Source organism: Rhinatrema bivittatum, chromosome 2, assembly GCF_901001135.1.
Source record: "Rhinatrema bivittatum chromosome 2, aRhiBiv1.1, whole genome shotgun sequence".
NCBI classification, from domain to species: domain Eukaryota; kingdom Metazoa; phylum Chordata; class Amphibia; order Gymnophiona; family Rhinatrematidae; genus Rhinatrema; species Rhinatrema bivittatum.
This window is the reverse complement of record NC_042616.1, coordinates 169,782,411-169,796,909: the sequence shown is the minus strand read 5'-3', so window position 1 is coordinate 169,796,909 and position 14,499 is coordinate 169,782,411. Positions and strand designations below refer to the sequence as shown.

General features: G+C 45.9%; 1 protein-coding gene across 1 annotated transcript in view; it reads left to right on the top strand.

Moving 5' to 3' along the window:
* LOC115083241 (1-aminocyclopropane-1-carboxylate synthase-like protein 1) overlaps positions 1 to 13,589 on the top strand; it is a 62,214-nt gene extending 48,625 nt beyond the window's left edge. The window contains exons 13-14 of the mRNA XM_029587049.1: positions 3,742 to 3,895; positions 11,850 to 13,589. Of these exons, the coding sequence (XP_029442909.1) occupies positions 3,742 to 3,895; positions 11,850 to 12,037 (342 nt within the window). The 3' untranslated portion in view covers positions 12,038 to 13,589. The remainder of the gene's footprint in view (positions 1 to 3,741; positions 3,896 to 11,849) is intronic.
* The last annotated feature ends 910 nt before the right edge of the window (positions 13,590 to 14,499 follow it).

Sequence of the window (14,499 nt, the reverse complement as noted above, 5' to 3'; positions counted from 1 at the left end):
GGGAGGAGGACTCATCTTAGTGTAGTTGTTGGTGGGTGATGTGTGGTTGGTGGATATGCTTTTTTGAAGAGCCAAGTTTTAAGGTTCTTTTTGAATGATTGGGTTGTGGGGTCGAGCCTGAGTTGAGGTGGTAAACTGTTCCAGAGTGTTGGACCTGCGACTGTTAGGGATCAGTCCCTTGTTGAGGTTAGGTGGGCCATTTTTGGTGAGGGAGTTAGGATGAGTCCAGTGTTGGTGGAGCGGAGTGTTCTCTGAGTGGATTGGAAGTGCAGGGCATGGCTCAATCGAATTTTTCAGTGTATAGTGCTTTGAAGATGAGTGTTAGGACTTTCTATTGAATCCTGTGTGGGATGGGCAGCCAATGCAGGTTTTTGAGGATTGGTGAGATGTGTTCAGATCATTTGGTGTTTGAGAGTGATCTTGCTGCTGCATTTTGGAGCAGTTGTAGTGGCCTTAGAGAATTGGATGGGAGGCCCAGAAGTAGGGCATTACAATAGTCTAGTTTGGAAAATAGTAGTGCTTGGAGTACAGTTCTGTAGTCTTGGGTGTAGAGCAGAGGTTTGATTTTTTGAGAATCTGGAGCTTGAAGAATCCATCTTTTATTATTGAGTTGATATGTTTCTTCATGCTGAGTTCGTTGTCGATGAGTACACCGAGATCTCTGACTGGGGAGGTTATTTTATCATCAGTGGCAGGTGTCTTTGAGGGTTGAGATGTTCTTGTTGTTAATGTGAAGTATTTCTGTTTTATTGTGGTTGAGGTTGAGGGACATTTGTGATAGAAGTTGTGTTATCTTCTGGAGGTGGTTGTCCCAAGTTTTAGTGTGTTTGTGATAGTTTCTTTTATGGGGAGTAGGATCTGAACATCATCTGTGCATAAGAAGAAGGTTAGATTTAATCTGGATAGAAGTGTACATATGTTGCAACCGTCGCTGTCCGAAGGCTTCATTCCGCCTACCTTTCTTTTTCTGCGACTCCTCCTGCTCCTTGTGGACGACTGGCTGTCGCGGCGTCTGCCTGCTGTCCTCTCCGGGGTCCCTGGACCGGCTTGGGCGCTGCCTCCCGCCATGCTCCTCAGGTACTTTAGGGCGGGCACGCCACGCGGCCCTCATTCTTATTTCCTCTTTGGGGCGACCCTCAGGTGCGTCCCCCTGTGATGATGTCAAGCTGCCCGGATATTTAAGCCTGTTGTTTATTGTTAGCCTCTGAGTTGGCAAGGGATTTCCTATGGATGGGATTCGCTCTCCGTACCCAGCTACTCTGCCTCCAACTTCTATTTGGACTCTCTGCTGTTTACGGGGTACCCACGCCTCGGGGGCCTCTCTGCTTCTTTCAGGTCGCTATCAGGAACCGGTACTCGCTCCTCGAGGGCCCATGTTCCCTGACTCGCCTGTTTCCATCTCCTCTTCTACTTGGAAGAATTCACTACAGACACCATCTGTGAGTACCACTACCATCTACTCTTCAGAGCTGTTTCCCTGGAACCATGTACTCACTCCTCGAGGGCCTGCCTCCATTCCAGCACCAGTGCCATCTTCTATGGAGAACTGCTGTGTGAGTACTTGCCAACAAGTCTCTGTGCCCAGGGATCTGGTACTCGCTCGAGGGCCAGCTCTCCCTATCTCGGGGCTTCTCCATACTGGGGACTCTGTGAATGTCTCAGTGTACTCATTTTCTCAGTTCTTCTTCCTACAGCACTGCTACCAGAGAAACCGCTGTTCCAGCACCCTGAGGAATACTAGCCCAGCCGGGCTTCATCTTCTACTCACTATCGCCACCTCTGGTGGCTTCACAAACTGACTAATAAAAGATATAATCTGTGTTTGTGTGTTCAGAGCTGAGCCTGACCTGTGGCCCCTCACGGGACTTCCCCCCATGGGCGTGGTCAGCTGCCACAGTGTCCAAGGGTCCACCCAAACCCTACAAAACATAACAACATAGGGGGAGGATGTAGATGTTGAAAAGGGTTGAGGAGAGGGATGATCCTTGAGGTACTCCATGGGTGAGGGGAATTTGTTTGGATTCAGTAGTATTAACTCTGTCTTTGTATGATTGGTTTGTCAGGTATGATTTGAACCATTTAAGTGTGGTGTTGTCTAGGCCTATGTCACTTAGTCTGTTTTTTAAGGTTTCATGGTTGACAGTGTCAAAGGCGGCAAAGATGTCAAGTAGGATGAGGAGGTATGCTTGTTCGTGGTCAAGGCCTCTGAGGATGTGGTCGGTGAGGGATAGAAGGAGAGTTTTGTGTTAAAGTATTTTCTGAATCCATGTTGGGACGGTGATAGGAGATTATGATTTTCGAGGTGTTCGGAGAGTTGATGGTTGACAATTTTTTCGAGGATCTTGGCGATGAAGGGGAGGTTGGAGATGGGTTGGTAATTTGATGGATCAGCTTTGTTGAGCTGTGGTTTTTTGAGGATTGGTTTGATGCAGGCTCATTTGAGAGAGTCAGGGAAGGTGCCTTGTTCAAGTGAGATATTAACTGTTTGCTATGGGTCTGGCTATGGTGTTTGGGATTTGCTTTAGAAGCTTTATAGGAATGGGATCGATGCGGTGTGCAGCTGGGTTTAGTTTTTGGATTATTGTTTCTACTTCGGATGAGGCAACTGTTTCGAATTGAGTCCAGGATGGTGTGGTAAGTTGTGCGGAATTGAGTGCAGGTTGGTTGGAGTGTGGATTGGCGGTGATTATTTTAGCAATTTTATCGTTGAAGTAGTCGGTGAGTTCTTCACATGTTCTGGAGGAGTTTTCTTGATGAGGTGTGTTGGGGTGAGTTGTATCAGGTCTGTGATGTAGGCAAATAATGTTTTGGGATTAAATTGGTGGTCATGGATCTTTTTGGCATAGTAATCTCTTTTAGCCTTTTCAATGTCTGTTCTGTAAATATATAGAATGGTTCTATATCTATCTTTTAGTTAAGGGGATGGGTCTTTTCGCCATTTTGTTTCAGATTGTTTTTTAGCTCAGGCGTGTACCAGGGTGTTTTGTGTTTATTGGCAGTCTTGATTACTTTTTTGATGGTTGGGCATTTGATCTTTGCTACATCAGTGTTGATGGCTATCCAAGAGTTCGTGGTGGTGTTTGCGTCATTCATGTCAAGGTCTTTTAGTTTGTTAGTAAGGATTTCATTGAGTTCGTTGCTTGGGCATAATTTGATGAATTCGATGGCTTTGTTGGTTCGGTTTGATTCTGTAGATGGGTGAGCCTTGGGAGAGTGTAAGGTGCCTAGATTACTGGAAGATAAGCCCAAAGATGGTACTCAGTCCTTGTCATCCAGGAGTTGATTTCAGGACCTGAAGCATGAGTTTAATTGTGCATTGAGTAAAAAAGAACTTTCTCCGATTAGTTTTAAATGTGCCCCATGCTAACTTCATGGAGTGCCCCCTAGTCTTTCTACTATCCGAAAGAGTAAATAACCGATTCACATCTACCTGTTCTAGACCTCTCATGATTTTAAACACCTCTATCATATCCCCCCCTCAGCCGTCTCTTCTCCAAGCTGAAAAGTCCTAACCTCTTTAGTCTTTCCTCATAGGGGAGCTGTTCCATTCCCTTTATTATTTTGGTAGTCCTTCTCTGTACCTTCTCCATCGCAGTTATATCTTTTAGAGATGCAGCGACCAGAATTGTACACAGTATTCAAGGTGCAGTCTCACCATGGAGTGATACAGAGGCATTATTGCTTTGTCTTAAGGTTTGTAGTATTGCAGGCAGTAATGCTCTGATTTCCCTTTGCCTTTAGTTCCTGACATCTCTGACGGTTGAAGTTGAGCTGGCATTGTGGTGGAAGCTGATTGAAGAGAAGCTGTACATTAGCCCTGGGAGTGCTTTCTACTGCTATGAGCTCGGATGGTTTAGATTGGTATTCTCCAATTCCAAGGACAAAATTAATTTGTGTATGTGCATCTTATTTAAACATAGCAATGAACAGCAAATGCATGAACTCCAGCCTGTGTTGGAGCTCTAACAAAGTGTAACTATACTATAAATGAGAGAGAGGCAATTTTTTCATGTGTCCTTTAGAAGAACAGTGATTGATTATATCAGCATTTTGTTTTTGACCTTGCTCTTTCCATTCACACTTTTGGAAACTCTAATGCACATAAAAGAATTTACTTCCAAAAATATGGCATAACTATTTTCTCTAGGTTTCCATCCTCAAGATGGTAAACATCCCAGAGTTCTGAAAGAACTCAGACATGAAACTGCACTTATTACTAGTAATCTCATTCAAATCGGCTGCAGAACCTGAGGATTGCAAGATGGGAAACGTAAAGGAAAATTGGTTCTTACCTGCTAATTTTCATTCCTGTAGTACCATAGATCAGTCCAGACTGCTGGGTTTTGCCTCCCTTCCAGCAGATGGAGACAGAGAAAACCTTGAAGGGCACCCCCTCTTAGTGCAGTGTGCTACCTGCGTCCCTTTAGTATAAACATTACCAAAGCAGAACAACCAATTTAAAATCATTGATTAGATTAAATAAGAACAGTACCAAACTATGTACATGTAAGGAGTATTCTATAATCTTCTGCCATATCTGTAATCTTCCGCCGTATCTAAGAAAATAGACAAATTGCTGTGAATAGAAAAAAATGAGTAGACTCTCAATACTGAATAGCCCCCCAATGGGTGGGCATCTGGACTGATCCGTGGTACTACAGTAATGAAAATTAGCAGGTAAGAACCAATTTTCCTTTCCCTATACATACCTGGATCAGTCCAGATTGCTGAGCTGTACCTAAGCTTCCCTAACTGGGGTGGGACCTGGAGAGTTCCGCTCGAATGACACTGCTCCCAAAACTGTCAACATCCGGTGCCTGGACATTCAAACGATAATGTCTGGCAAACGTGTGCAGAGACGTCCAAGTCGCCACCCTGCAGATTTCTTGTGGCAATACTAACTGGATCTCTGCCCAGGAAGCAGCTTGTGACCGGATCGAATAAGCTTTTAGACCGTCGGGTACCAGTCGTCTGCAGCAAATGTAAGCAGAAAAGATAGCCTCTTTCAACCAATGGGCATTGGTAGCTTTAGACGCCTTATGTCCTTTTTTAGCACCACTCCATAGAACAAAAAGATGATCCGAAACCCAAAAGGTAACGCAAGAGAACTCGCTTAACATCTAGATCTCTCAATTCTCTAGCGTGAGGAGTATCTCAATCTAAATCCGGAAAGGCTGGAAGTTCCACCGACTGATTTAAGTGAAAGGCAGAGACGACCTTCAAAGAAAGGATGGAACCAGCCTGAGCGATACCCCGGAATCCGAAAACCATAGAAAAGGTTCCTGATAGGAAAGGGCCTGAATCTGAGACCCTCCCAGCGGAGCAATTAGCCACCAAAAACACCGCCTTGAGGGTTAAATCCTTCAAGGTAGCCTTCTTGAGGGGCTCAAAAGGAGGTTCACATAACACCCGGAGCACCAAATTAAGACTCCAAGAAGGACAAATGGAATGGACCGGTAGGTTCAAGTGCTTTGCTCCTCTCAGGAAACGGACCACTTCAGGGGGTGTGCTGCCAGAGATACCCCTTCAATCTTGCCTCTAAGACACCCCAAAGCTGCAACTTGCATCTGGAGAGAACTAAAAGATAACCCCTTACTGAGTCCCTTCTGTAAAAATGCAAGGATCTGTGGTACCGAAGCCTAACGAAGAAGGATCCCTTGCTCGCCACACCAAGAATCGAATACTGTCCATACCCGGACATAAGTTAGAGAAGTAGAGGTCTTTCATGCCCATAAGAGAGTGGATATGACATCCTCAGGATACTCTTTCTTTTTCAATTGCCTCCTCTCATATGCCAGGCTGCTGATCCAAAAATACCGGACCCTGACACAGCAGGTTTGGAAGATGAATTAGGTGCAGAGGACCGTTCACAGCCAGGTTGACTAGGTCCACAAACCATGGTCTCTAGGGCCACTCTGGAGCTACGAGGTAACCATCCCTGGGTAAGTTTCTATTATTCTCAGAATCTTGCCCACAAGAGGGCATGGAGGAAACACGTAGAGCAGAACATCATAGGGCCAAGCAAGGACTAGGGCATCTACTCCTTCCACCCCATGTTCCCTTCTGTGACTGAAGAAGCACGGTGCCTTTGCATTTCTCTGAGTCACCATCAAGTCCAAATAGGGAGTGCCCCACTGGCGAGAGATGAGCTTCATTGCTTCCAAGGACAACTCCCACTCTCTGGGGTCCAGACGTTGTTGGCTTAGAAAGTCCATTTGCACATTGTCGACCCTGGCTATGTGAGAGGCCACCAACAGGGCTAGATGTTGTTCTGCCCAGGCCATCAGCTTTTCCGCTTCTAAGGCTACCAGATGACTCTTTGTGCCACCTTGACGGTTGATGTAGGCCACTGTCATCGCATTGTCCGACAAGACGTGTTCCACCCGATGGTGGATGAGAGGAAGAAATCTCTGCAACGCCAAGCGCACCGCCCTTGTTTCCAGGCGGTTGATGGACCATTGTGCCTCCTCCCATGACTACTGGTCCTGGGCTGACTGAGATTGGCACACAGACCCCCAACCGGAAAGACTGGCATCCATGGTTACAGTCACCCACTGAGGTACCTCCAGGTCGACGCCTTGCTTCAAGTGGTCAAGGACAAGCCACCAACAAAGACTGGACCTGGCAGACTCTGAGTGGCAAAGGCACCTGGAATCCTTCCAACATTGGATCCCAACGAGAAAGCAAAGCTCTCTGTAAAGGTCTCATATGAGCAAAGGCCCAGCGGACCAATTCCAGAGTGGATGCCATAGAGCCTGTAACCTGCAAGTAATCCCAGACCCTGGGCATTGGCAGTGACAAGAGAAGTTGAACCTGAGACATCAGCTTGACAATCCATTCCTACATGAGGAAGACTTTGCCGACCCGAGTATCGAATCATGCTCCCAAGAAGTCCAGAACCTGGGAAGGAAGCAGATGGCTCTTGGGATTATTGACGACCCAACTGAGGGAGCATAGGCGATGTAACACTTTGCATACCGCCAGCCTCCAGAAGTCTTCTGACTTCGTCCGAATGAGCCAGTCATCCAGATATGGGTGAATCAGTATCCCCTCCCGCCAGAGAGCTGCTGCCACCACCACCATCACCTTGGTGAAGGTACGGGGGGCCCCGCAATTGATAATGCTTCCCGAGGATCATGAAGCGCAGAAACCTTTGATGATCCTTGTGGATTCCGATTATGGTTATGAGGTGTTGGAGTGGATTCTTGGGTACTGCAGTGATGGCCACTCCCATGGGGAGGAGCTCCATGAGGAACCGTAGTACTAGGCTAGACTCTATACATGCAGACACAGAGAATTTGTATTTATTATACAGATCGATGGTACTGTCCGGGGAGCGGACAGCAATGAGGTAACCAGAGAAGTAGTCCAGGGGTCATCAGCAGTGGAGACCAGTTCCACACTCGAGTAGATGATAGGCAACGCAGGGTAGCCGAGGAAGGTCCCAAATGAAGACTCCAAGTGCTGAAGCCGAAGGTGAGACAGACTGACAGGGTTAGTACTCACTGAAGTAGATAGCTGTATTGATGAAGATCCTGGCAGACAGAAGTAGTTCAGTAATAGGCCCCAGAGTAGGGAGAGCAGGTCCTCGAGGAGCGAGTACCCGATATCCCAGATAGGTACCTGAAAGAGAGCATAAGGGCCTTTGAGGAATGGGTACCCAGGTTAGCGATTAATAACCCCGAAGGGCAGAGAGAGAGCTTCCTGTGGCAGCTAGGAAGCGGCAGAGCAGCTTAGACCAGAGGCAATCCAATCCTTGCTAACTCGGTTTGCTAGCAAAAGAAGGGCAAGCTAAATACCAGGATGTGATGACGTCACTCGGAGGGGACGCCCCCGAGGTTTCCGCCATGACATGGATAAACACGTGGGGGGCGTGCGCGCACGCACCCTAGGAGGCCCTCAGGAAAATCATGGCGAACACCGTCGCCGTTGCCATTCCGGGGACACCGGAGAGAGCGGCATGAAGACGCGGCAGCAGCCATCTTCCCAAGGCTTGAGGAGAGAGAAGGAAGAAAGGTGAGGCACAGAGATCGAAGCCGTCTGAGACCGGACGCAATACCGATATGCAGGTATGCCTCCATCAAATCCAGTGAAGCTAAAAACTCTCCGCCGCACACTGCCACAATGACGGAGTGCAGAGTTTCCATACGAAAATGTGGCACCTTGAGGAATTTTTTACCTTCTTCAGGTCCAGAAATGGTTGGAAAGAGCCTTCCTTTTTGGGGACCATGAAATAGATGAGTATCTCCTGGTCCTGTACTCATCCGGGGGAACTGGAACAATGGCCCCAAGATCTTCCAACTGGCAGAGAGTCTGCTTCACTATCTGCTTATTCACTGGGGATCCACAGGGAGATACCAAAAACAGGTCTCGCAGAGGCCGAGCAAACTCTAAAGCGTAACCGTGTTATTTGATCTTTAGTACCCATTGGTCTGACGTTATTTTGACCCACTCCTCATAATATAGGGAGAGCCGACCCCCTATAACTGTGATGGAGGAATGGGTCGTAGCTATCTCATTGGGAGAACTTGAATCCCGAAGAGCCCTGAGTGACCCCATCGTGGGAAGATCTGCATCCGCGAAAGGAGTGAGACCAGGCCTGGGATCTCGCCGATGGTTGCCGCTGTGCAAAGGATGGTGTTCTGTGCTGACAAAAGTGTCGCTGACCCGAAAACGAGAGCGGGAAGAAAATAAATTCCTGGAGCGAGGGAAGAGGCATGGGAGAGAAGAGAAATATGAAGAAACTGCTTCTGGAGCCCAGGAGAAGCCAGCAGGAAGACGCCCCAAAGCAAAAACGGCTCGCCAATTTTTTTTTTTTTTTCAAAACGGCCTCACCAGAAGAATAGAGCCTCTCTGGGAACACGGGGGAGGGACCGGACCACCGGTAATCACCCCAGGAGTCTCACTAGGCAGTGCCTCTCCAGGTAATAGAGCTGATGGGGTCACCAATCCCTAGCTCTGCCTGCAACCAGGGGAGATGGTCTCACCAGGATTCCTTGCCACCTTTTTTTTTTTTTTTAAAGTCCTCCTTGATCAAGCATTAGTTAAGTGAGAAAGAAATCCCTTTCCTTATTTATTTATTTATTTTATTTAGTAGTAATAGTTTTAGACCAGGACTGCAGGTTCTGCCACCTTCATCTGCTGGAGAAAGAGAAATACTGAAGGGATGCAGGTAGCACACCGCACTAAGAGGGGGTGCTCTTCAGGTCTTTCTCTGTCTCCATCTGCTGGAAGGGAGGCAAAACCCAGCAGTCTGGATTGATCCAGGTAGGTACAGGGAACACTCTTAAAAAAGAAAAAAAAAAAGGGCTCCAGAAGTGTTCTAGGAAACTGACTGGTGAAACGGATGTTGGTACTGGGCAAAATGGTAGCAGCTATTCTGAAGAACAAAATTACTGTCCATGTGGATAGACACAGACTAAAGGGAGAGAGCCAGCAGAGACTTAGCAAAGGGAAGTCTTGTCTTAGCAATCTGTTAGATTTTTTTGAAGGCATTAAGAAACATGTGGACACGGGTGAGTCGGGTGACTTATAGGGGTAGATTTTAAAAGGTGTGCACGGGAGTAGATTTGTTCGCACAAGCCAGCACAAACAAATCTACTCCCGATTTTAAATGTTATAAAATACAGGGTCGGTGCGCGCAAGGCTGCGCAAAATCGGCAGCCTGTGCGCACCGAGCCGCGCAGCCATCCTCCGTTCCCTCCAAGGCCACTTTCCTTCCGCCCCCCCCCCCCCCCACCTTCCCCTATCTAACCCACCCCCCAGCCCTAACTAATTCCTCCCCCTACCTTTATTTTACAAGTTACGCCTGCTGGCCAGCTGCCGGCGCCATGTTCCGGTCCGGGGGCTGGTCCGGAGGCTGCGACCATGCCCCCGGAATGCCCCTGGGCCGGAATCACGCCCGTGGCCCCGCCCCCGGAATGCCCCCAATAACGCGCCGGCTGCGACACAACCCCCAGGAAAGCCCTGGGACTTACGCGCGCCGCCGAGCCTATGCAAGATAGGCTTAGCACACGCAGGGGGTGGAAGGGGCAGCTTTTCGGGGTTTACGCGTGTAACCCTTTGAAAATCTGCCCCATAGTGTATTTGGACTTCCAGAAGACATTTGGCAAACTCCATCATGACAGACTAATCAGGAAATTGAGTCATGAGCTAGAAGGCAGTGTCCTGCTGTGGAATAGTAACTGGCTAAAGGAAAGGAAAAGGAGAGTCGGACTAAATGTAGCATTTTCCTGACCAAGCCCAAAGTCTTGTGGTGGATATTCTCTCGCCCGAAACAAAAAGCTGTGCACCACAGCCAAGAGAAAAGCAAAAATGCTAGCTTTTCTGCACTTGTAAATTGTTTCCTTCCTGCTCCATGATGAAAGATAAGAGGACAACAGAGCACGCCCAGCCGAAATACCTAAAATTACAGAGCTTAGGATGGAACAAATAAATCCTGCCACTTCAACACCATCCACAATTATGGAAATAAATCGTGGTCTGTCGAAAATGTAGTTCTCCAATAACCAACAAGTTTTTCACCCAGGGCATAAAAAAGCAGCAGGAAATGACGTCGGTCCACACTTTTATACCAACTCTCCAAAGGCTTCTTTTCTACAGAGTTGTAGTTTAGCTATTTCCTTGCCCTCCCCAACTACATCCTCTCAAGCAACCTTATTCTACATAAGAACATGAGAAATGTCATACTGGATCAGACTAAGGGTCCATCAAATCCAGCATCCTGCCTTAGACAGTGGCCACCCAGCTCACAAATACCCGACAGCATCCCAAAGAATAGATTCAATTCTTCTTGCTCATAATCAGGGTAAGCTGTGGTTTTTACAAGTCTGCATGGTTCATAATGGTTTATGGACTTTTCCTCCAGGAATTGGTCTAAACCATTTTTAAACCCAGCTATGCTAACTTCTTTCACCACATCCTCTGGCAACAAGTTCCACAGATTAATTGTGCCATGGGTGAAAAAAAATACTTTCTCTGATTTCTTTTACATGTTCTAGTACTATCTGAAAGGATAAATAGCCATTCCCTATTTATCTGTCCTGTCCTAGTACTATCTGAAAGGATAGTCATTCCCTATTTATCTCTTCATCCCACTCAAGATTTTATAGCCTCTATCATATTTCCTGTCTCACCGTGGACTGATACAGAGGGATTGTGATATCCTGTTTTAATTTTCCATTCCTTTCTTAATAATATATAACATTCTATTTGGTTTTTTAATCGCTGCAACCCACTGGGCCAAGAATTTCAAAGTATTGTCCACAATGATTCCAAGATCCTTTCCCTGGGTGGTGATGCCTAATGTGCAACCCAGCATCTGGTACCTATTGTTTGGATTATACTTCCCTATGTGCATCATTTTATACTTGTCCACAGTAAATTTCATCTGCCATTTAGTCACCAAAGTCCCTAGTCTTGCAAGGTCCTGTTACAAATCTTTAGAATCTGCTAGTGATGACAAATTTTGTATCTGTGAATCTGAACACCCCATTTATCACACCATTTCCAGATTATTTATAAATATATTGAAAAGCACAGCTCAAAGTACAGATGCCTTGGGCACTGCACTATTTAACTTTCTCCTCTGATAGAAATGACTTTATATCTGTTTGTTTAGCCAACAGTTTCATAAGTACGGTCAGGAAAAGCTGCAAATGGTGTTTTCTGTATTAAATGGATATCAAGTTGTATCTTGATAGCTTTGGCAGCAAAACAAATTCAAGGGCCAAAAAGCACAACCTAAGAGCGTGTTGAGATGGTCAGTACATTTCAGTTGAAGATGGTTATTATGAAGGCCAAAATCCAAGTTTTGCAAGTTGCAAAAAATGTCTCTTTCTTATTGGCAGGCCTTCAGCGACTGCAGAAAGTACTGGAAAGGGCGGTGTGTGAGCCTCTTCAGAGCAAGATGCCCAATACATTCAATGAGCTGCAGTTATCCAGTCCAGAGTGTGAATCCCTGGACAGTGACGTGGACGCTCCTCACGAAGTAGTCACAGAAACGCGTTTACATCTGGAAAAAATCAATGTGTATTGACACCGTTATGCCTTAAAACAATTAGCACTAAACCCAGTCTGTTTGTAGGCTGTCCCTAGTGAATGTATATGAAATTAAATGTATTTGCCTGCACCATCTCAATAGGAATATTTGCAATAGGAATAACCAGAAGACTGGGATGGTTTGTGGCCCTCAAGCACTTTAGTTTGCCATCCCTGAGCTAATATAATTTTGTTTACTTGAAAACTATGCATCCTATAAATCAGGGACAAGCAAACCTTTTGAACCATGGCCCTCCTTTCATTCATGCAATTGGTTGGGGGCCCCCAATTCTGACGGTACCTTTCAAACTGACGCACGTGCATGCATGTGCGTTTGCAAGCGCGCACACGTGGATGTGCTGATTTTACAACATGCACGCGTTTGTGCACGCATTTTATAAAACCAACTACCTGCGCAATCATGTGCGCACGATTTTATATCAATGCACGCACATGCCGTCTCGAGTGCCTAAGTGCGGGAATTTTAGTAAATGCATGCGGCGACGTCAATACTCGTTTCTCTAGACTGTTCCCAGTTTACCCAGTTAAAGTATAGGACTTCTATATTCCCCTAGCTAGCCTGAAATTTCTTTCCCTCTACCTGCCCCGACCCTTAAAAGACAACTATCTAGGCAAGATTTTTTTTTCTTTTTCTACTTACACGCCATCCACAGCTGAAGTAAAGATACGCAGATAGGGACCCCGACGTGCACTTGTGCGTGTAAGAGTTACGTGCTGGTTTCATTGGGAAAATCTGGACTGCTCATGCCCTGCCCCGAACACACCCACGCCCTGCCCCTTTTTTGCAAAACATTTTTTATCCACATATTGGGAAATATGCGCGTGGCCCTGGGTCTTTTAAAATCCACGTGACCTGCGCGCATCCAAGTCACGTGTATCTCCTGGTTTTGCTGCATGCAAGCCTCTGAAAATCTACTATAATATATATATATGTGTGTGTGTGTGATTATATATATGTGTATGTGCAAAAATGACCCAATATCCTCCCTGTGCTCTTGTGAATTTGTCTGGAAATATACAGTGGCAGCATGCTCTAAAACATCTGTGTGGTTTAAATCTGTAAAAGTCTACGTTGAAAAATATCCCTGCAGAACAAGGTTTATTACGTGTACAGTTAAGCGGCTGTTTTGATTGAGAAATAACAGCGCAGAACATTATTTTCTATACTTGTGCTGCTGGAAGCTGAATAGCAGCAATTTGGAACATTTCCTGCTGCTTTTGTGCTATAACGAGGGAGAGGCATTTGTATGAACTACTTTTGTTCATTTGCCGCTCTGGCCGCTTTGAGCTTACCTGAGCTGTCAAAAATGCTGCCGATGTGAGTTTTGCTGTTCTAAGCCTTCTCGAGCTGTTGGAAAACATCGTTGCTGTGAGATGAAAAGTATCACTGAAGGTCCCCCCTGAAGAAGCCCGATTATGGATGAAACAAAGGCCTTTGCAGGGTTTTTCTTATTCAGCATGCACATTTACTGCATAAATAATCCTTAAGAGAAGGATAGCACTGGAAACAGATTTTATTTTATTTTTAATTGTAAGGTTTATTTTTATCAACAAATAAAGCAATTGTTCAATCACAATGTTCATCATTTACATATAATGTTATACAACAAAAAGACATTAAAAGCAATGAATCCCCTCCCCCTCCCTCAAATAAACATAATTGTAGCCAGTGGGAAATTTCTAATCAAAATATAATCCAACTATTTATAATAAATTTGTTAGGCATTTATACCATTAGCAAGCCAAGCACAGCCGGCTTACAAAATTTGTGTATATTAAGCATTCTTTGCCTATCACTTACAGAAAGGATTACAGATCTTATAAAACTTAGGCCTGGATTCATCATTCTAAGAATCCTGCAAAAACGGGGGGTGGGGAGGTGAAGGGGGGGGGGCGGGCCTACGAAAGCCCGCAGCATTCGCACCACGGCGGTGCGCCAGCTGCCGGCTTTTGCACCGAATAGCTCCACCATGAAAGGTAGTGCTATTCGACGCACTACTGCCGACGATAACGTTACTAATATTATTGCCGGCAGCGAAGACACCACCGACTCCACCCCCTCCCCTCCTCCTAATTTACATTATATCCATGCGAAAAGGCCCTTTTCGCATGTGATATGGCCTTATCGCGTGCGTTAGGGCCCTAACGCACGTGATAAGGCTTTAGAAAATGACCCCCTTAGTTAGCTGGTGATTTTTAACCACTGTAAGTTTGCATAGAAAATGTCTTATCAGTTCTATCCATAACATTGTCCAAGGTTGGGATATTGCTGATGTCCAAAACAAGGCTAATTCATAACAAGCAGATAATATGATTTGGTGAGTAAGGGACCAGACATGAGCGGATAAATCTGGAGGTAAATTTAATAATCACAACCAACCAAAAAAAGAGACGCAGTCCAACGGGGCTGCCATGGATCATTAAGAAAAGATGTTACCA